This window comes from Corapipo altera, unplaced genomic scaffold (assembly GCF_003945725.1).
Source record: "Corapipo altera isolate COAL_440 unplaced genomic scaffold, ASM394572v1 53, whole genome shotgun sequence".
Classification (NCBI taxonomy): Eukaryota; Metazoa; Chordata; class Aves; order Passeriformes; family Pipridae; genus Corapipo; species Corapipo altera.
The window spans coordinates 2939569-2962455 of record NW_020884900.1 but is presented as its reverse complement, the minus strand read 5'-3'; the positions used below and the strand labels follow the sequence as shown (position 1 = coordinate 2962455).

The window sequence follows — 22887 nt, the reverse complement described above, 5'->3', positions numbered from 1 at the left end:
ATGAGAGAGGGGAGCACTGACTGTGTGATTAAGTTTTCTTTTGATTGAGAAACTTCACAATAATGAAGAAACCATCTTCAGGAGGTAATGTACAGTTTCCCCCAAATCTCTCAGCTTTACCTCTGTAATAGCTTTGAAGTTAAACTACACTGAGTGAACAAAGGCCTGTTTTGAATATTGTATTTCCCTTTCCTCTCAAGTTAATCCCAGGAGGCTTGTAGGTAAGGTCTGTGTAGTGGTGGAATATACCTGAGCAGAGTAAAATCCAAATGAAAGAAATTGTTTCATGAGCTGCATAAAGAAGAAATAATAACATACAGTGTGACTCAGATCAAGACATGAACCACTGGAGAGAGTTCTGATGCTGAAAAGATCACTCTTCCTGCTTTACTCCTTGCTTGTCTTGTGTTGTGTCTTTGTAGGGGCATTTCAGACCAATGCAGGAAGGTATTCTGGGTTCAGTCAGTCCATAGCTGTTCCAGAGCTATTGGCTAGGATGATATTCTGGTTTGCACCACTCACTTACTTAACTGTTGGGCTTCTTGTTCTGCTTGTGACTGTTGGTCTTAGGGTACAGGAAACCAGAGTTGTATCTAGAAGGCAGCTCTACTCCTTGGACATTGCTGCATGTTATTGTAATGCTGGGTATCTGAGCTGCCAGTGATCCATAGCAAGACTCTCCTTTCCTTTGTCCAATACTGTTCAGGCTCTCACCTTCCTAAAGGATGCAGAGATTTAAAAGAAATGGAAAGCACAAACATGTACAAGATCACATTGCATCATCTATGAAAAAGTGGCATACATTTAGATAAGCACTTCTGTGAGCCCCATGACTACCTCAAAACCAACTTAAATGATGGAGAAAAAAGTAGATCTGAACATTTTTTTCAAAAATTTTACAAATAACTTACGAGAAAAAACGTGTTAAACAAGTTAATGTACTGAAGCACAGACTTTGTGTTTGCTACTTTAGAGCTGGTCTACTTTGAAGAAAGACCAGGCTGACAGCACGTTCAGCTATGAACAAAAGTGCTGTGAATATGCTTAGTGAACCTGTTTAGGTTCACTGGGCAAGAGGTAATGTAAAATGTGATGATAACAGCATGGATAGATTGAAGGGGTAAGCAAACTCTTTAATGAGGTGAAAACAGGAATTGAGGAAAAGATTAATTAGCATTTTTTGACAATAAGCAATGTTAGCTGTCACTTGTGCAGGAGCAAAAAATCAGATAGGATGAGGCTAACAATAGCTCTTAAGGATCACTGCTAACAATGAGGAGATAATTTGAGATAGTTATATTACATTGGGGTTAATACTGCAGAGATAAAACTGCCTTGTTTTCACCTCTCAGCTTTTTGCTCTTATTTCTCCATCTGTCAAGAACTAAGGCAAGTTGACTCATTTGTGATAGAAGTCAATTTTTTTTTACACGTGTGTAGCTGTGTTAGATGGAAAAAGAAACAGACACTAGAACAACATGTTACTGAACAGGTGACATGGCATGTTTCAAAAACTGACCTTGATTTCCTCCAGGTTGCACATTTTAGATGTTTTCTGCAACCCAAAACAGAGAACATTAAATAGTTAACAACATCACTTCATACAGCAATACTTGCCACAGGACCATGGCTGTCTCAGAGGTACAGCCATCAGAATGACTATCTCAGCTTAGTGTGTATATTATTCATAGGAAGGTGGCACAAAATTAATGCTTCCACTAAGGAAATCACAGACTTATTAATTCAAGAAAATATTCAGGTTCCTTCAAGAAGTTGGACTTAAGGAGAATCCTATAGTATGTGTGTTTTCCTTTTGCTAAGTTTCAGCAATGATCTACCCTTTGTGGTCATGTTTTCTGCATTTTTCTGGGAGTGTTGTGTGATATTTGCATCTCAAAAAATAAATTATTTTGTGCTCAGAGACTGTCATTAGTTTTTGTTCCCTTGGTTACTTAGATGCACGCCAAATATTAAAATAATGATCCTTACAGTAGGTGTAGCCATTCTGATATTCAGTTCCACCATCAATATGTCATCAGCATCTACTGATGTCTGAAAAATGAACACAGATAAGAAAGACATAAATGGCATATAGGTAAGTCTCTATATTTTACATATGCACAATGCAAAATATAGGGAAAAAAAGAAGATAGCAGAGGACTGACTGAAAAGTAGTGGTATGCTAAAATAGCCTTTTTTTTTCTTTTTTTTTACGTATTACTGTAAGTGCTCATTTGGTAGCAAATGGTGAGACAACAAGAAGCTTGGCCAAGTAATTTGGACAGTGAAAGACATATCTTACTAAATGGACACTTAAAACCAAACACAAGCCAACACACCACTCAGATGCTAAGTTTTCTAAAGCAGCACCAGAAATACAACAAAGAGAGCAGAATAATGAACCAGGGTGGGAATAAAAAGCTGATGTCCTTTTACAGCCTCTAAATCATTGCTCATTGTGTTAACTCCCAGGTTATCAGTATGTTCTTGGCAGGAACCTTCATGATTAATTATGGTACAATGTGCAGATTTGTTAACTTGCTAGTTGTCAGAGAATTTAGGTATTATGAATGCAGTGTATTACCTTCTCACAGATCCCAGAATCCTGGCTCTTCAGTTCGGGTTTGGCTCTTATGTCACTAGTTGGAATTGTGTCTTTACCCCTTTCATTGGGAATCTGTCTTCTGGCAAGTCTGGAGACTTGCAAGTCTGGAGTACTTGTTTCAGTACAGGCCTAAAATTAATACAGCAAAACCAGTCACTCTAGGTTCCTTAGACTTTCATCCAATTTGCCCCATGAGAGTCAGTTTTACCTAGATAGAAACTGTAAAAGAGACAGACACTGTATAAAAGATATTTCACAAAAGTTCTGCCATATATGACTTCATAAAATGTCTGCTTATAAGAAGTACAAAACTATCAAGTCTGTCATGTCTAAAATGTGGCTTGGGTGGAACCAGAAATAAATAGAAGGAAATATCTCAGGACTGCAGAATCAGTTCTTTAGAAACATTTTGTTTCCTGAAGGAGCCCTGGGTTTTATAAACTTTGTTCCCATTACTGGGAAAACAAAAAAATAAAAGGACAAAAACCCCAGCCCACCAGTATCTCCTAGAAGTCAAAACTTCTGTTCCTTTTCCTCACTTCGTCAGCCTTTTCACTACAATGACCAAGAATCACAGAATTCCAGAGGTCAGAACAAAACAATGAAACAGTTAATGGGATTGATGAGCAGCTAATGGCATACCAGTCTATTTTCTGTTGAACTTTACGTTAAAATGAGGAAACATAACACTGTAAGATACTTTCCTCAATTTTTTCATTCCACAAGAGTTTTTTATAAGCAATCTGTGTGCTTTGGATGTAGCTTCCATCAGATGGGAGCAAAGCAATACTCAAAGCAATTATTGATAATTTCAATATTTGATACTTTTAATTATTGATACTTTGATAAACTTTCCCTAGGGAAGGAAAAAAAATAAGAGGTGTAGAAAAACATGAACTCTGATGGAACTGAATAAATTGGCATAAGGAGTATGTTACTACTGAGAGAGAATCCCAATTGGTGATGCTATACCAGAATTTTAATATATAACAGATTGATTGCTCTAAGGAGAATAAGGATCACTTTTTTCCGTGTAACTGTGGGGAAGGATAAAAGGGACACAGAAGAAGGGGAAAGAAAAACTAATTTGATTTGGAACAGTGACAATCTAGATTGTATTTTCAGAAGCAGCTTTCTCACTGTTAGGGAAGCAATGATGAAGATGAGTCTACACATTGAAGTCTTTCCAGACTGAAATGTCTTCATGGAAGATTTTTCAGAAGAGCTTAGCAAAATATCCAGGAGGACAATCTAAATATATGTTTTCCTGCTGGAGCACAAGAGGTTGGGCTAAACTATTTCTTAGATCCCAACATTTTAAAAAATGTGTACTGTGCTTTCCATTCCAGGTGTAGAGTGTATTAGCACTTTCAGTCCCATTTGATTGATTTTCAAAATGGAAGCAACTTTTTTTTCTGATCATCTGTTCTGGAGATTGGATGCTTTTTGTCTCAAAGACTTAACTGAAAATTGTTTCTTTTGGATTTTCCCAGATACAGAATATCTTTGCATCCACAGGATTACAAAAAAAAAAAAAAATTGCATAAAGATAATTTATCAGCTTGCAGTTTGATGATCAGCCTTGACATAAAATGCATGGCAGCATATGTACTGCCTTTTTGCCTTGTGAGTATATGTCTGGAATCTTAGAGCTTAATTGAGACACATATGGTGCAAAAAAAAACCCCAAACAACAAATCAGTAAGCATTAAAGCAATTTTGTTTGCTCAAACTTGAGCCCTTCTTTCTGCTCTGTACTTCAGACAAACTGATATTACTTACTAATAAATTAGAATATTCTATGGCCAAATCAAATAGGGAAACATATATTATCAGAAAATCTCAGGTCTATCATTGTTCCAAACAAGATTCAGACTTACTAGAGGCTATAGAAGATTCCAGAGTGAAGCATGACAATTGCTTGGAATTTTTTACTTTGGGGAATTTTTGTTCTCCATTCCATTATTTTATTTTGAGTATTAAGAGTTGCTTTCCTAAGCAAAATGAATTGTTTGTATGGTTCCCCTTCCCCAGCACTGAGAGTAGTACAAGAACACGCATTCTTACCAAAGGAGTCGGTTGTTTTTTTAAGAATCAGGATTCACAGTGTAAGAGATGCATCATAAAATTGTCACTTTTCTATTAGCCAGTTTTAAAACCTTCCACCTGAATGGTGGCCACTAGCCAGAAGAATTTCATTTTGATTGGACCGAGAAGTCAAAAGAATAGGGAGTGCAAAGAAATTGGAAATAACTGTCAGAATTCAGCAATTATCTGGATTAGGTACAATCATTATCTTTACTGCGAAAAAGAATTGCAATGAACTATTGAATGTGGTTAGTTACTTAGTAATGTAACTTTGGGTTGCAGGAGAGAGCCTGGGATGCCAAATATTTGCCCTTTTCTCAGCTGCTGTGCAGAACATTTGGTTTCACTTACGCTGGCAGCAGCAAGCTGTTGAGGTCTTCTATGAGAAAGATTCTGTAATGGTTTTACTGATTTGCCTAAGTGTGATGATTAATATGTTTCCAAATACACCACACTTTCAGGAAGCATTATCTGTTTCATTACAACCTTGCTTTCACCAGAGAACTACCCAGTGATGAGCAGTTTGTTTTGTGTGTGTCCAGACTGCAAACCTGTGGTCAGACAAGTGCAGCCTAGAAGTGTGGTCAGGCTTTAAAGGCTGCTCTGACTCCAAGCTTCCCTTACTTTCTAAAATTCCTGTTGTTCCATCTTTCTGCTCTTCCTTCATTGTCACCAGCCATCAAGCAAACAGTGACCTACATTCTTTTACATCTCATCCTTCTGTCTTTTATTTCACTTTGTCCCTCCATTTTCTCTGGAGCTCTTGTAATGAGCACTGTGATGCATTTCATCTGGAGAATCTACAGCTTGGAACGACTCTACATGAAAATGAATTACTTTGCAATTAAAAATGGGTGTATGGGAAGCGTCTCCCTTACTGATTCACTGTCAGAGAGAGAAGACAGTCTCCTTCTTCCTTTCTGCAGCCCACTTGTCTCAGAAGACTGGCTGGTTACGGTGGCTCGTCTGGAGGAGTAATAACTGCTGGAAGACCGTGAATCTCTGGGAGAAACCCTCAGTAGGGATCCAAGGCAAGGAACATGTGTTGCAATGGCTCTTCTAATGGATAAGAGGTAGAACCAGTCAGATTTTTTCTGTTAGCACAAACGTTCAGTCAAAAATCATAAACAAGGCATTTATTCAGAGAGATGAACTAATGCTGCATGGATTGGAAAATTACTGGGTATAGAAAGAGTTTTCCAGATGTCAGATATCTCAGCTACAATCACCCTGCAAGATCACTTATTCACAGTGTTCTGCAGAACTCAAATTTATTGCTTGGCAAGAATAAGGGCATTAAAATATAACTCTTGGAACTGAAGGAAGCTGTTAAAATAATGTTTTATCTGCTTTCAGCCTAATCAGGGCAGAAATAAAATTCTGTCCCTTTAAACTGAACCTCACAGAAGTCCAACATAATTAATTATTTTAATCTTTCCCTAAGCAGCTATTCTAGCTTCCTCTTACACATCTGTTTGCTGGCTATCTCTGGAGTTGTACAAAATGTGTACTTATATTACAGTATTACTTTGCTCATATGCAACGTGAGGAAACTCTTGCCCAGCTTTCCTCTTCCTGTCTGCCTCTCTCATGAAGATAGTTAAAAAATTTATGGTGCTTTCCTTTGAGCTGGAAAGGCTTCCATCTTTCATCATGTAATAGGTAAATACAGACCAGTATCCATAAACATCTCTAGCTCCCATCTGCATAGTAATTTGTTCCAAGTACAAATTCCACTGATGTATACATGGCATTGAGAAGTTTTCTTGTGGAGGGCAAGGCTGTCCTTTGAGTTAAAATGAGCAGGTGAGAGTTTGGGTGCTAGTCCTAAAAGTGACAAAGTTACTCTCAGATTTTCTTTGCTGTATTAAACATAGCTTATAAGACTGAACTTACCTGTATTTGGGGTGAGTGATGGCATAAATGATGGGGTTATGGATGACAGAAGCTTTGGCAATCACAGCTGGTATGGAGTTCATGAAGGGTGTTAGGGCATGGGAATACCTAGAGTAATGCAAATACATTATGTATTTAGTGTTGAGTTCTGTATGGTCTATGCAGATATACACTGGCAAGACAATGCTTTATTAGTACTACAGAGAGAGTAAAAGGGGAGTTCTGTCCCTAAACAGTGAGAGAGCAAATTTTACATCCTTTGCCTGTAAAGATCAACATCAGTCTAATTGCATTTTTGAAAAATATGATTTTCCTGGGGCTTCTCTTGCAGCACTTCACTGCTATGACTCAGGGTGGTGGTAATTCCCATGTTGTTTAGCCTAGGGACAATGTCAGCCTTCAAGAAGTGAATGTGCATTCATCAGGGTATCTAACTGTTCCAAACTCAGCAGATACACTTCCTGGGTAATATGTCACTAAAGAGGTCTGAAGAATGAGGCATTATAGGGAAAAATAACTGATGAATCTACTTCTATTCATATTTTTTTCCTGACAATGACCTGAAAAGTGAAGGGGAAGTATTTTTCTGAACCAAACAGTGAAGGGAAAGTATTTTCACGTGTCTTATGTTACACTCATCTGTTACTGTGACCATGCATATATGCAGGTGATGTGACTCTGAAGGATAAATGAATTGTTGTCTATCTGCCATGCTGCCATCAGCCAGTTAATTTCTGAATATAGCTTGAAGTAGTCCACAAGTCTCGGTCAGAAGAAAGTCAATAGAACAGCTCAGACCAAAATAAGAGTAACACTTCAGAGGCAGTTTCTACCAGGTAAATCCTCCATAGACCTTAGAGGCTTTGAAGGCCTCTTCCTGCATTGGTAGAGTGAACTCTAAGTGAAGAATATGTTGTTGCTCTGTCAGGTGAGTTGTCTTTAGTCCCAGGCTATAGACACAGGCTACTTGTCTGTCTCCTAGATGTAGCATGCAGTGATTTTATCCAAGTCTGTTGTAATAAAGGTTCACAGGAGGTGTTGGTCTATCAATCTCTGAAAAATCCCAGAAGGATTGCCTAAAAGGCGTAGTTCAGAAATGGAAAAAAAGCTGAATGAAGCAATATTGCTCCCTAGATATCTTCAGGAGCAAAATTTGCAAATGCTCATTTGTGACATATTGAAGAGTTACAAAATTGTCCATTTGTTCAGATTTTTGTGAGTGTGAGACACGGAGCAGAAGTCAAGTTCAGCAGGCACTTGATCCTCCTAAGGCAGATTTGATTCTCCTAAGATAGATGCTGAATCACACAGGACAGCCTGACAGTTCTATGTAGCTAAAATGGTTATCTGAAAGCATCTCCTGATTTATTTTTTCTTTAGATCTCTTAGAGTACTGCGAGGTAGCTGTGCTGCGTTTCTGTCTCCTTGCCCTTCCTCAGTGTCTGACTGTTCACATATCACCAGTGGGAGATATCCAGTACCTAAGTCCCCCTTTGACAAGAAATGGGACACATCCTAAGGATTTGCATTTCCAGGTGAGGAACTTGTTTTCCTTCATGGAGAAAATGTTTGCTGCTGCTTGGAATTACCCTTCTGGATATAAAGGGACAGAATCCTCTTTTCTCAGTACTTTTTCGTCTTAAGCCTATGATTTTAAGAAGATTTTAGAAGCGCTATGTTTAGGAAACTGCCTTCCTAAGCTATTTTAGTCAATTTTAGGAAAATCTACTTTTTATTTCTGAGTTGAAAAATACAGAGAGAAGTGTTTGGTACTGGCATAGGAATCTTCCACTTGAGGTTTTGCAGGTGACAAGCCTTCCTGAAGCAGATAGTCACACTTTTTACAGAGGCTGGACTGAAGCACAGGAAAATTCACATGTTAATGTGGGAGAAATAATCACACAGAGCCAAGGCATCTGGACTCCCAATCCATTACTTGTGCCTGGATTGTACCAACTATAGTCTGGTGTGAAGCTGTGTGCAGATACTGTTTTAATAGTATCATGCTCCTGTTGAAATTGCTGTATAAAATGCTGACAATTAAATAGATGAAGAACATGCTTTGATGATTTATATTTAGGATCTTTTATATCCAGCATCAAAAAGCTCCCAATGCAAGTAATGTACTAATTTTGAGCTTGCTCATACATGTAAGGAATTTCAGCAGTTTTTTGTAACATGACAAAATGAAAAGACTTTTGTAAGTTAAAGAAGTGGAGAAAGAAAAGAGAATAAACCCCTGGGTGCTAAATAAAGTTCAGATAGTTCAAATATCCTAGCATAGAGAATCTGCATTCAGAGGTCTTCAGTATGGTAGTTTATGTTGCCAATAATAACATTTATAACATTCCTATTTTCTTTCTCTCTTTTTTTTTTTTGTTTACTTTTCTTATAGTCAAACTAAGAAAAAAAAATCACAGTCAGCATGTGCCCTGTTTGTTAAATATCACTCCTAAATGTGTGAATATTTTGGATACACTTCAGACATTAAACTTGACAAGTAGCTTTGACTTTCATCTGTCTTTTACTATTTCGTAGCTTTTGCTTTCACTGAATATTCCTTTGCTGATACATTTATAATTACCCAGCAAAAGCTACCAGAGCAACAACAGAGTATGGTGACCAGGAAATGACAAAAAGCAAGATGACAATCAGTGCAATTTTGGCCATCTTCCACTCATTTTTCATCCTCTGATACTGTTTCTGGAGCTCTTTATTTCCATGTTTGCTTCCAAATGTCTGAACAGACCTAGAGGAAATAAACATACAACAGCAAAAAAACAAAAGTAGGGAATTGAGCAAATAGCTTCATAAAGTGGGGCAGCAATTACTCTTCTGCTACTTTAGTCTAAAACTCCTGCACTTTTAATGCTTGCTAATGTATGTGACTGGTGCTTCACAATCCAATGCACTTTTGTTGCACTTATCAGTGGCAAAATTCAAATGTGCTTCAGTGAAGAAAATAGTCCTGTACCAGTAGAATTTCCACATAAAACAGGTACTGAAGACAGTTGAATAACACTATGTTAAAGACAGTTAGAGGAGTCTTTGCTTGCCTGGGTCTGATTTTCTCCCTGGCTGTCACTTTGTACTTCTGAGCTAAGTGACCAGATGCTGGAACAGACAGGACAGATTCCTGCAGGTTACACACGTAGTGCCAGGCTGGCCTTGATTTTTACTGCTATAGTTTTTTGTTTCAGGGACCAGTGATTAAATGTTTTATCCCTTGTCACCCTTTGTCAAGCATGGAATTTGTAGTTCAGTTCCATCTATTTTTCTGTGGAATAGTTATTGATACACTGTCGTTAGGTGTCTCTGATGTCCCTTTTGTGTTTCTTATGGTTGGTTAATTTCTGTACCCTTTTCCATGTCATTAGATAATACACTGAACAGCTCTGGCTTAAATTCAGGAATGGCACTTCTAAGGATCATGCTTCTTACCATGTTGACTATTGACAGAATTCTTGTCTGGTTGCCTGTCTCAGTTGTGCATACAAAATAAAAGTGAAAAACTTCCCAGTTTTCTTCTGTTCTTTCTTTTCTTTGTTTGTTTTAAGAAAATAAACAGTCACTTAAACAGAAGGATAGAAATTTGAGACTGTTGGCTACTTACTTGTTGGCCTTCTTGATAGCCTCAAATATAAAGACATAGCTGTATATGATGGCAATCAAAGGAATGAAAAAGACAAAGCAGAAAAGCAGCATCGTGTAGGCGCGGACTGATGGGGTGAAAGTCATGTAGTCCCAGGAACAGGAAGTCAGCAGCCCCTCAGGAACATATGCACCTAGAAAGAAGGACAGGAGAAGGCATAAATCATGGAGTCGTTCTTATTCTGAGTGCAGAAATTAGAGAAAGATACTCAGAATAACATGAGATTTAGTCCTATTCTCTGAAAGGCAAAAGAGTTTAAAAGGATAAACAATTCTTCATATAAAACACCTCTCTATTTTCTTTTACTTTGTTGTCCTATTGTGTTCATGTTTAGCAGCCTAAGGCTTCCAAAAACTAAATAATTTTGCTTCAGTTCTTGAATATTGTTTCAAGCTTATCATAGGCAAAGAGCATCTCTCCAAATACTTACCGGGTCTTGCACCAGACCTGTATTTGTTTTTCAGTATCTCCATTTCCTGTCCTCCCAAGGAGTTAAACCAATTGCTGTGGCTACCACTTTTTTAAGCTCATGCAGGTAAGAGAAATTTACTGGGCAAAGGAGAAAGATTTATTGTGTAGATCAAATTAATTTTGTCATGGAGTAAAGCTGAGTACAGGTAAAAAAAAAAAACTCATACATACCTAATGTTCAGACTGAAATAAAATGCAATCTATTTAAAAGAACTCTGTCAAACTGTTCAGTAAATAAATTGATAATAGCAATGTCTTTTTACCTTTGAATTTTAATTTTCACTGTTTACACTGATATTTTCTGTTCAGCTCTTAAAAGTATTGCACCAGATGTTCTCAAATGCATCTAATTACAATATGAGAGTTCATACTGTGGGCACTATTAGAATCTAATTAAAAGATAACAACACCCTTCAAGCAATTATTCCACCTTCTCCAATTAAGAATCGAGAATCTATGACTATATTGTCATTTTGTTGTTCTAACAGCTCCTCACTCAACTAAAGGCTGCTTCTGCCAATATTGCAGTTTGCCTGCTTAAACATGCTTCATGTGTATGGGGCACCAGCATGACAACAATATGACAGTAACAAAATTCTGCTGAAATTCTGCTCAGTAACTGAGTTGGTTGCAACATCCTTTAGTAAAGTCAAACACGTCTGTGTTCTCACCTCAGCTGAGCAGACACATTCTCTTGTGGAATTAGGGAGCATAATAATGGGCTGGGGTTTTGAATGATGAGTTCATTGTAACTTACTGACTGAAAGTGGTGACTCACAGGAAATAAATTAATGGTAGTGAGGCAGATTCAAATGAGGAAGAATAACAGAAACTCTCTTTGTTACACGTTGCAAGGATCAAGGTGCTGTACGAGTGTTCCAATTTGCAGGTGTAAAATTCACATTTACAGAAGCATTTTAGTTATTATTAAATGCCATCCTTATTGGAAGCCTTAGTGACAACACCAATCACCGAATGGAGAATGTGGACAACACCTAGTGAAATTTGTCCATCTGGAACACAGTCAAGACTTACTAAAGATGTACTTGCACAAAATGCTCAGACTATTCCTCCTTATTGTGAATAAAGAAAATTAGATTGACTACTGTCTTACACAGCACCTTTGAGGATGAAAAAAGTCTTCAGAAATAACACAAATACATTTATTTCACTTTTATACTATTGAATTTGGTTCAATAGAAGTAGGATGGGATAATAGGCAGGCACATTCTTCATAAATTTTGGTCATGAATTTATCTGCTGTTCTTTATGTGCTTAAGAGAAAGTGCCATTGTCATATAATATTCTGTAAAACACACTGGATTTTTTTTCTTTTGATTAGAGATCTTCAGTTTCAACATGTACTTCATCAGGGTTTTTTCAAGTTGATTTATTCAAGACTAATATGCAAGCCATTAATTCAACCCACTCCTGTACCTGTAACCGGTCTTTAATCCAATGCTATGAGGGCAAAAAAGTTTTATTCCATTTCACTTACTCCATCCAAAGAAGGGTGGGAGACTCCAAGCCAAAGAGTACAGCCAGACTCCTACCAGGATTATTAGGGCCTTCTTCTTAGATGTCACTCCAACAGAAGCCAGAGGTTTTGTGATGACAAAATATCTGTCCAAGGCAATCACCATCAAAGTGATCATAGATGTAATGCCAAAGAGAGCTCCACAGAAGGCATACAGCTCACAGCCTTTCAATGAAGATGACAGAAGTAGCAGTGAAATTAATCTGCCCATGCTAATTAATTTCTGGGAGAGTTCAAGTCTGTGTTTCTTATGAACTAATGTCTCCTGGAATTTGTAAAGCAATGAAACTTCAGTTTTCCTGCAATTATAATGCTATTTCAAAGCTGCTGTCTGTCTTACTAATTACATTATCCATGGAGATAAACTTCAAAGATTTTGTTTGCTTCGATTGCTGGAGACAGTGATACTTAACATATTTTCACTCATTGATTTCTGATGTTTCTAGTGGGATCATTTCTGCTGTCAATTAATGTCTTGCTTGAATCCAGTTTTACTGCAGCTCCCATAGAAACAGCTGTTTGGCTTAACAGTGGGTTTTAGTTACTTTGGTATCATGGAACAATTCATGTCTCAAGGTCAGCATAACTGAAGTAAATATGCAGACTATGAATATATTAATGAGTAATTTTTCTGAAGTAAATATTCAGACTATGAATATATTAATGAGTGAGTTTAATTGCTCAAACAACCTAATGATTAAAAGCAGTGGTCTGGATTGGGTTTTTATTTTAACATATATGCAAATGAACACTTAATGGAATTAAAAAAATACATTTTTGGTCATCAGAGATCAAAATAGCAACTTTACTTCCCTGATTTCTAAGAAGTAATACTCTCTGTCAGTAGCTGTTCAAGAGGCAAAGACTAGTCTTCCTCTTTGAACAGTTATATAGGAAGAATGAAAGCACCTTCATTCCACATTTTATTACTACACAGGAAGTGTTCAGTTAATATTTCTGTTGTGAAAACTCACATTTTCCAGCCTTTCTTGCCTCACTTTGCCAAGTGCAAGGCCCAGAGCAGGTTATTTAGAAGAGCTTTAAAGCTGGCGTGCTGAGGGGACATTGCTTCTTTATCACAGGACAAAGTAACTGGGTCCTGAGATGACTGGGGAAGAATGCTGGCAGGGACAGTAGTGTTGTGCCTCACATTACCAATGCTGCCTTTGGATCTGTCTCGTGTAATTTTGCTCTCCTAGTGGGAATGTATTTATTGCACACAGACAAAAAAGTTCAAAGGAATATTTATGTCAACATTGAAACAATGTTGATAAATGTTCTCAACATTGCAAGAGTACCTGAGAATAAGGAAATAGATTAACTGCCACTATGGTAAGAACATAAATAGTGATATCTTAGAAAGAACATATACTAACCTTTCTCACCAAAAATCCAGCGTTTGTGGAGACTGTTGGTGAAAAAAACTGGAGACTGTGTGATGGACATCAGGAGGTCACTAATAGCCAGATTGATGATGAGCATGTTGGCCGGAGTCCGAAGGCTCCTAGTCCTAAAAAGAGCAGAAGAGATGTTGCTAAACACTCCTGCACTGATAATTGGGCTGTTACTCCTTCCTGTGAGCCTTGGCAGCTTCACAAATACCAAGGAGTGCTACACAGTAAGCTAGAGCATAGTGCTTCTCATTTCCCTCGTGAGAGAACACAAGCAAGGCTCAGTTTTACACCCTTATACTCCTGTGCACTTTAAAGGATTGTTCTCATAACCAGCTCAGTGATGGGGATAAATCATATTGTTCTTTAAATATTCTAACCCAGTGCACTGCATGTCCACAATTAACAGGAAATTAAAGTCGATGTACAGTATGGATTTCTGGATCTGGGTCGTGTTGAGCAGGAGAAGGGAGTGCATTTTCCACTGCTGATAAGATCAACAGTGACTTCCAAATACATGGATTAAGCAAACTCACTATGTACCATATGAAGCATTTTGTTTAACATTAGTTCTTCTCTATGACACTCATTTCACTGGCCTGAACACTGACTTTAAAGAGAGCAATAGCCAGCCTCCAGTGCATCCTGCCTGTGTATGTTATTCTTAGTATTATAGTACAGTGTTTTAAAGAGTACACATAAAAACTCGATGGAGAGTTCCTCATTCTGGAGCTCAGTGTAACTTTTTAGCTCCTTTCTCAAATTTTCAGTCTTAGACACAACTGGAAATGGCCTGAATAAATGATGGTTCTTTGCACTAGTCCAGAATCAATCTTTAGAACTACTGTCCCCTATCTGTCAATTTAGGAGCAAGGAGATATTATTGGCAGGTGCTTATGGGCTGTGTGTATTCGTTCCATAGTCTGCAAAATTGCAGAACATATTTCTGTTTCAGGCAGTAACAGAAACAGTAATGGCTGTTTTACTGTTTGCCATTACTTGAGACTGCTTTGTAAGCACCTCAAGTGTTCTCTGAATTTCTCATGTACTTGTTACTTTGCTATCAGTATCCCTTTCTGTTTTCATAACACCTTCAAGTGAAGACAAGCTGTGTCCTCCAGTGGAACTGCAACTGCTGTGACTGGATTTCCTGTATGGGATCAGCAAAAAGCTCAGCCAGCACATGTACTGACCTGCATGCCAACCCTTTCCTGTTCTTAAGGCCATTGTCATTCACACTTAAGTGTTGGTATCTACTTTAAATGCACATGCCAAAACCTAACATTGAATGCACCCCATAAATATAGACTTGAGACCCAGACTACATTCCTCCACACTCCAGTGATGGGAGTTAACCCAGGCAAATTATCATGTAATTGCTGTTATTTTGGTTTATTACTTAGTGTCTACAGACCAATCAGTAGAAGCTCACCAGCCTGGACATGATGCCAATGCTCTGCCTCAGTGTGACAAAGCAGACACAGGTGGACATGGTAGACATATCACATTGTTGTCAGAGAACAAATTTCCCTCAGGTATAAGAGCTGGAATGTGGCTTTAGTTAAAAGGAAATAAGCCAAGTGTTAGGAAATGTGAAAAAATGAGGCATGGCCACTAAGGAACAGAGGGGAAAAAGAAACTGAGCAGCTAAAAGCAGGAAGAAGGACGCATCAAAAATAGAGATTTGTGGGACACAGGGGTGCAAACCAGCCCATCAGTCCAGTGCAGACACAGTTCAGGCAGTAGAAAAAAATGAACGTTTCTGCTTTGGCTGCTTTTCTACTACTTGGCATATCTGGATGATTCTGGGGAGTTTTGCTAACCATTTTGCTGTGGCTGTGGGTATTGGGAGGAAGTCAGAGGGAAATGGCAGGTTTGCCACCCCTTTTCCCACAGCCATGTCTCTTTACCATGCCTGCATAGCAGTCTGATAGTATGCCTGCACCGTGTTTGCAGAGCACAAGGTACGGTTAACATTCTTATATCTGAGTATTTAAAAAGACATTCAAAAGAAAGATACCTGCAGAAAGCATAGAAGACCAGGAAATTACCCAGAGTTCCTGTGATCCCCACTAAGAGAATGACTATTCCAATCGTATAATGGGCATGGTCTGGGACATCCACTGTAGGAAAGGCATCAGGAACATCTTGCACTGTCATCTTCTATGGAGCAAACAAGAGGTCATAGGTATATTGCCAGACTTCAGAATAAGCTGGCATGTGCTTCTCTGGAAGAGGAAACGGTCCAGAATGCAAAAAGACAGCAAGCAAAAAAAGTCAGAATAAGCTAATGGCTTTCAAATTACATTTACTGTTGATAAACCTCAGGGGATATATATGCCATCAACAGTGCAAAGGACGCTTTATGTGTTTGCTGTTTGTTCAGAATTTTGGTGCAGAAAAGCAACCTGTTCCCTCCCAAAAGAAAGATAAGGGTATAGAGGAGAAAAAAAAGAGACAGGAAGCATCTGACATCATAGCATTCATAGCATCTGACATCAAGGAATGCAGTATTTAACAAGTAAGCTTTCTATAGTTTTCACTTCAGGAAAGTTTCTGTACCAGTGAAGTGTGATTTCTGTTGTCCTATGACATCACTGGGTAGACTCTAACTAAGTAGAAATGATCTATGGAGAAATAGGCGTTCACTCTTTTAGCAGTATGGCTATTCCACTTCTCCCACTGAATAACACTGAATTGCAAGCTGCCCTCAAGAGCTGATTAACAAAAGCCTGACAGTGATAAACAAGAGTCTTTTGGAAACTAAATTAAGGATCAGGAAAACTAAAACACAAACCCTGTATACCTTATGCCTGGTTTCCACACCAGTTCTGGTTTTGCTCTGCACTGAATTTTGCTGTCTGTGACGTATTTCATAAAGCACTTCAATCAAAGCATCTGTGTCTTAATCAATTAATAACTCAGAGCAAAATTCTGTAGCCAAGTCTGAAGACTACAGTATTTTAAATAATTCTAAAAACATTTTTTTACTTAAGTATGAGGAGTCACAAAAACATTTTAGGCCAAGACTGAAGCAATGAAGCAAACTTTAAGGCTGCACCCAAGAAGCAGGATGACCTGATAGAAACTGAAGAGAAGAATTGCTGTCCAAATGATTCCTGTTCTGCTGCCTTTTGACATAAGGTCAGGTGAGGAGACTTAAACACTCACCTCTGTGCAACTGCCAGTGTCCTAAACACCTTTTGGCATCAGCTCCAACCAGCTAATGGAGTCATGAAAAATACCAGGTCACATCCCCATTCATCTGCAACTTCTTCATAGCCAGGCTTTTCTCATCAAGGGTGGCCACTCACTCTGCTCGTAGGTTAACCCTGCAAGTTGCAGCCATGGCATTCCTCAGCTACTGAGCTTCCAGAATCACACTAGGGTTGTGAAAAGACCAGGAAATACTTCAAATCTTTTGTAGCCTATCTCCTGTGAATACTGTCAACTGGACTGTGGCCTGGGGCCCAGGACAAGGGAATTGTCTACACCAAGGTCTGTGCCTGTTCCAAACTTCAGTAGTGCTCTGAGGCTGGATATGTTCTTTCCAATTGTAGGTACTGGCAGGTGGGGGTACAGCTGTCATGTGCAGTCATTCCTTTCTAGGAAAAGGAAGGTTGCTGGCAGGAAAGGAGGAAAGTGCACTGAGGTTGATATGAAGCTCTGCCCTTTATGCTACAGTTGGCATTCACTGTTAGAGTGCAAGTCGTAAATGCCTTTGACAAAACCCCAGCTGTCAAAGGAAATGGGTTTTTGTAGACAACAGAGGTGGACATTACTTCTGAATACATCTGTGAGGTTGGGCTGAGGTTATCAGAGGCAGTGTGTATTTAAAATCAGTGTGCCAATAGCAAGAGGTGAACCCCAGCAGTGTCTGGAATTCTGGAAGAGGTTGTCTTTGCTTTGTGTGCCGGAGGTCTGCCCGCAGCAATCCTCAACAACTGGAGTGCACTCCCTGGGTTCCTACATTAGCAGCAATGAAATGGACAAATACTCTGATCTTAGAGAGAGAAAACATAGCTCTGGCTGTTATGGTAACTGGAGAAGAATGTTAATACACTAACTGGATGACAGTATCATGGCATTTATTGCTCAGGTCCCTGCAGCAAAGTGTAAGTTGGTATCACATCATCAACATGAATGGGCACCTTGCCTAGGTGGAAATTACTGTGCTCAACACACTGCCAGTAAACTAACAAAATAATCCCATGCTAATAGCAAGTGGATAGGGAGGGTCTGAGATAAAACTGTTTTAAGTAAATGAGATCAGGTGTTCTTTGGTTTGGGTTGGTTTAATTTCTCCTTAGTCTTGTGGCTAGAAAATTTTTAAACTGGTGTTCTACAGAGGGTTAATTATGATTATTAATGGAATGGAAATTCCTGATGTTTTTTCCCTGTAGCTACTCATTTAATCAGAACTGGATCAATGTAATAGAAATAAAGCAACTAAAGGAGATTGCTTTGGCTACAAAAAACAGATTAGAATGGCTTTAATTTGAATTAAATTTTTGGGGGACTAAGGATAAGAAAAACTTAAAAGACAAATATAAATACACAGAGAAATCACAAGAGAGGCAAGGTTGCTTAAGGGAAAGTAGAAGATAGAAGACTGAAGTGATATTCACAAGTGAGACAAGTTCAGAGTCAATAAAAATGTCAAGTGTGGGAAAAATAAAGGAGTCATATTTATACTGGAGCAGTTAAAGGACATAAATTATACTACATATAAGGGCAAAAAAAAAGAGATCTGTGGCAGAAAGGAATAAATTAGCATTTTAGCGTGGACTTCTTTAGGACTTGGATTTTTACCAGAGGGTACAACTCTGGTTGTTCTCTAAGAGGTAAAAATCAATTGTTAAAAAAATTAATTTCACTGTTTTTATTGGAAATACAGGTCTGATTCTATGATTGTGTCAGTCAAATAAGGTTACTAGTTGACCAAGAAAGCATTAGCTCAGGCTTAAGGACTACAAATTCATCACTAAATTGCATACATACAGCTTCCTTACTACAAGACAAAAACATGTGCCTGTCTCGAGTTCAGCTCTGTAACTTCTATTGCAATTGCATGTCAAAAGAAAGGATGGGAGAAGAAGATAATGCCTGAGAAAATCAGGTCAGCAGGATAATCAAGAAATCAGTTAATTCCCAAAGCTTTTCTCTGTTCAGTTCCTCCAGCGCATTAGCCTTGTTTGTTCTGTCTTCTGTTGTCCTCCCACAGTACTTGGTTGGAAGGGAAGAATAAAAATCCCGCTTTTGCAACCTGTATTGTTGCACTTGTCCTGTGAGAATACTCTGAGCTACCCTTTCAGTTGCAGTGATAATGCCTTGTTTTTCTGCTCAGCCTTCTTCCTATAAACACCTCATAATGAAGGGATTGGTACTGAGACCGGCACCGTTCAACATTTTGTCAGTGACAGGGACAGTAGGATCAGCACCCTCAGCAGATCTGCTGGTGACACCAAGCTGTGTGATGTGGTTGACACGCTGGAGGGAAGGGATGCCATCCAGAGAGACCTGGACAGGCTTGAGAGGGGGGCTGTGAAACCTCATGGAGTTCAACAAGGCCAAGACAAAGTTCTAAATGTGGGTCAGGACAGTCCCAAGCACAAATACAGGCTGGGCAGAGAATGGATTGAGTGCAGCCCTTGGGAGAAGGACTTGGGGGTGTTCATAGAAACACAGAATGGTTTAGGTTGGAAGGGACCAGGCACACCTTCCACTAGACCAGGTTGCTCAGAGCCCCATCCAGCCTGGCCTTGAACACTTCCAGGGATGGGGCATCCACAGCTTTTTCTGGGCAACCTGTTCCAGTGCCTCATATCCTCATGGTAAGGAATTTCTTTCCAATATCTAATTTAAACCTTCAATTTGAAGCCATTTTTCCTTGTCCTATTACTGCGTCCTTGTAAAAATTCCCTATTGTAGACCCCCTTTAGGTACTGAAAGACTACTAAGGTCTCCTCAAAGCCTTCTCTTCTGCAGGCCCAACAAACACAATCTCTCAACCTTTATCAGGTTAAAAGTAGGTTTTATAATTTTGTTTGGGTATGTATGAAAACAGGCCTTTTGCTGCAGCTGTGTAAGAATTGTGGGTCTTAATCTCTGAAAGACGTCATTTATTATTTATTTAGACTATAGTTTTGCAGAATCAATAAATAATTTTACTCTAGTTAACCAATTCAGATGAGCATTCCTGACAAAACATTATCCTGCCTTTAGCCATGATTGGGCTTCATAGAGATGCGAAACATGCAGAATGAACAGTGATGTGGGAATTTTATTTTAAATAGTCTTGGTACCGTAAAACAGGGTTATTAACCCTTTGAAAGGATAATCTTAGTGTAGAATATTTTTATCCTCCATATAAAGTGTAATCCATTGCTAAATCCTGCCCTATCATTTGCCTCAATAGATGCAGCGTCAGGAAGTCACCAAGTTGCTCTACGTTCACGTGTTTCCTTCCAGCAGGTTTAAGAGTGTCCTCGTGGAAACACTAGAGTGGAGGGAAACAGTTAGGTTTAAGGCAGTTTGCCTTCTTAAAATGCTCATTGTTTTCCCTAAAGGAATGTTTGTCTACTGCCTACAACAAGACAGCTAAAATAGAACTGTATTTTCAGTTGTCTTTCAGTAAACTTGACTGAGGCTTATAAACTTGAGATGCTTTTCAGGAGTTTGAAGAAAGACAAATGTGTTACAGATAGATATGTCTAAATCCTCGCCATTCTGGCCTTGCCTGTGGAGGCTGCAGCACAATATGGAGCCTCATTATTCTCTATTTATGGCCAGCTGCCACAGCTGCTTACTGTGGGAGGCAGAATTCTTCCTGGAGGGACAATCTGAGGAGTCAACCTCCTTCTTTAGGAAGAGAGCAGAGCACAGGCCCTCTTACTAAGGCTTAGTGCAAGCAGAGAAAGGGTAAAAATTAATCAGCCACAGGGCAGATTCATTAGGGCATGTAGGGCAGAACTTGTATTTCACCATGAAGTTTGTCAAGACAATTCCAAAGCCAGGAACAGAAAAGACTACGACAAGGACATTTTTCAGCTACTTCTGCCTGAACATGGCAGATGGATTGTATCTAATTTGGTGTAAAACAAGACAAGGAAAAGGAAAAGGAAATAGGGACTGCTATGCTGTGGCTTTTATGAATTCATCTGACTTGACAATGTAGGCATTGGTTTTGCAGAATTAATGTTTGAATGGAATAGAGCCCAGTTCCAAAACACGTGCAAGTTTTGGCAGTATGACATTGACTTTGGCAATATAACAGGTTCCTTTGTCGTTAATTTTCCTACAAATACAGGTAGGGAAGCTGCTTATTTACACAGTATGACTTATCCAACCAATGTGTTAGGCCTTTTACATTACGACAAATTACATAGTTCAGAAAAACTAGCAGATCAGAGACACTACCATTTCCTGGGGTTTCTTGTGTGGTGTTTGTATTGCCTACCTACAAGAGGTCTCAAACAACTGAGAGCACTCATTTTTCTTTACAGGTCCTTGATCTGATTTCTGAGCTTGCCTCTGTAGGCACTTGCTCTGTGATGACAGGCAGCACAGAGAGGAGTGTAATCCCACCTCAATTACGGTTTCAGCAGGGTGACGCTGACTGCTAAGCCCTCTTTCCAGTTGACAGCAGGGCTTTCCATGGATGACGTTTGTCTTGTTGAGCAATTTGGATAGTAGATTTTGTATCCTATCTTCCAGATTTAATCTCAGCCACAAGTAGCGCATTCTGCTTTCAATCCTGAAACTCTCTTAAACCAGTTTTATGTGTCAAATTAAACTGTAAAAGTTTGGAAATACAGGCACTTGACCTAGGGAGGGGAAACAGACAGCTAATTAAATCTTTCAGCAGAATAAGTCAAAGATCAATTTTTAATTTTCCAGTGTAAATCACTCCGTCCCCAGAATCCTTTTCCATTTTGCCATGCTCTCTCCAGTCCCTTTTTTCTCTCCCTGCTATGTTCTGGTATTCTCTTTCATGTGTTATCCATCTAATTTAGCGTGTAAGTGCCTTGGCTCAGGACACTTCTCTGTTCATTTTTCTGTAATACACTTCACACATCCAGGTTTTATCAAAATTAGATTTTAAAAACTTTGAAAATTAGGTTGGGTGACATTTTTATTATATACTTCTAAACAGACTTTTGTATAGACAGCAGGTGAACAAAACTCTGTAGTTTTGATAGCATACTGAGAGACAAAAACAGGCAGAGGACCTCTGAACTCCTTTGGTTCAGGCTTGTGGGGTCGGACGGAGAATATTTTTAGCAAACCCAAAAGATTCCATTCTGAAGTGTCATCACAACAGATTCTCACCTGCACACTTCCAAGGAAGTTTTCTTTCTCTTCATTATTTAAAAACTGAGAAAGAGCTTTGCTAGGACTTACCTGGGCAAAATTTCTGAAAAACTTTCCTGGGTAACTGATATAACAACTCTTTTAACATTGACATAAGCACTCCACTGCACTTACATACAGATTATTACAGAAATTATAGGGATTTCCATCCTGAATAATAACACAAGCGAGCATTGTGTTTGAGCTGCTAAACAGCTGTTCAATGTACAAGAACGTTTCAATAGTTTGCAACATATTGGATGCACTGTGCCATCAGCCATTCCTTTCTGCCTTCAACCCATGTAACTGCTGAAAAACACTGCTTGTGCAGTCCTTTCTGCATTAAATAAATAGTTTAAGGAATAAAAAGAGGATTTAAAAGTTTTCATTATGTTGTGCATTATGGCATTACAGCACTAAATGTGTACATGCTCCTTAAATGTCCATTTACAGTCCTATAAATGCCAGCCTTGCCAGAGATCTATATGCTACAGCTTTTAGTGACAGAAAACACTTACTGTTGGGGCTCTAAGAGGCAGATCCATGAGTGTGTAGGCATTGGCTTCCGAGTCATTCCAAGCATTGAAGGCCTCCACAATTTTGGTGCTGTTGGCTTCCTCAGAGGGACAAGAGATCCCCCTCTGGATGGGCTGATTATTCAGGTGAACAAAATCTAAGCAAAAACCAAGAAAGAAGAGCTGTCCTCTGAATTTAAGTCAGCCAGTTTACCTTTGTGTGTGTGTGTGTGTGTGCAAAGCAGGTTGTTAGATTCTTTGGAATAGTGTGAGATCCAGTGCAGAGTTTCTCACTAGAGCTTCAGATTGCTTCAGTCCATCCCCAGCTTAGCAAAGGGCAGCAGCAGCGGCTTCCATTTAAATACAGGAGGGGGCAGAGT

The 22887-nt window shown here is 38.9% G+C and overlaps 1 protein-coding gene across 1 annotated transcript; it reads right to left on the bottom strand.

Annotated features, from left to right (window-relative positions):
• Positions 1–35: 35 nt before the first annotated feature.
• OPN4 (opsin 4) lies at positions 36–22645 on the bottom strand. Its single transcript, XM_027649347.1, has 12 exons — positions 22511–22645; positions 15661–15803; positions 13626–13759; positions 12211–12414; positions 10203–10374; positions 9174–9338; positions 6590–6697; positions 5572–5752; positions 2585–2734; positions 1990–2052; positions 1516–1555; positions 36–714 (listed from the first exon to the last, which is right to left on the bottom strand). Exons 1-12 carry the CDS (start codon positions 22535–22537, stop codon positions 527–529), a joined length of 1575 nt encoding a protein of 524 aa, XP_027505148.1. The 5' UTR covers positions 22538–22645; the 3' UTR covers positions 36–526.
• Between the last annotated feature and the right edge of the window lie 242 nt (positions 22646–22887).

Bases quoted from the DNA above. Each gene is read 5' to 3' on its own strand.
- OPN4 (XM_027649347.1), bottom strand. From the start codon at position 22,537: ATGGATCTGCCTCTTAGAGCCCCAACA. The intron at 15,804-22,510 runs GTAAGTGTTTTC...TTTGCTCCATAG, and splicing joins TGCCTCTTAGAGCCCCAACA to AAGATGACAGTGCAAGATGT. The intron at 13,760-15,660 runs GTATCTTTCTTT...TGCTCTTTTTAG, and splicing joins GTCTTCTATGCTTTCTGCAG to GACTAGGAGCCTTCGGACTC.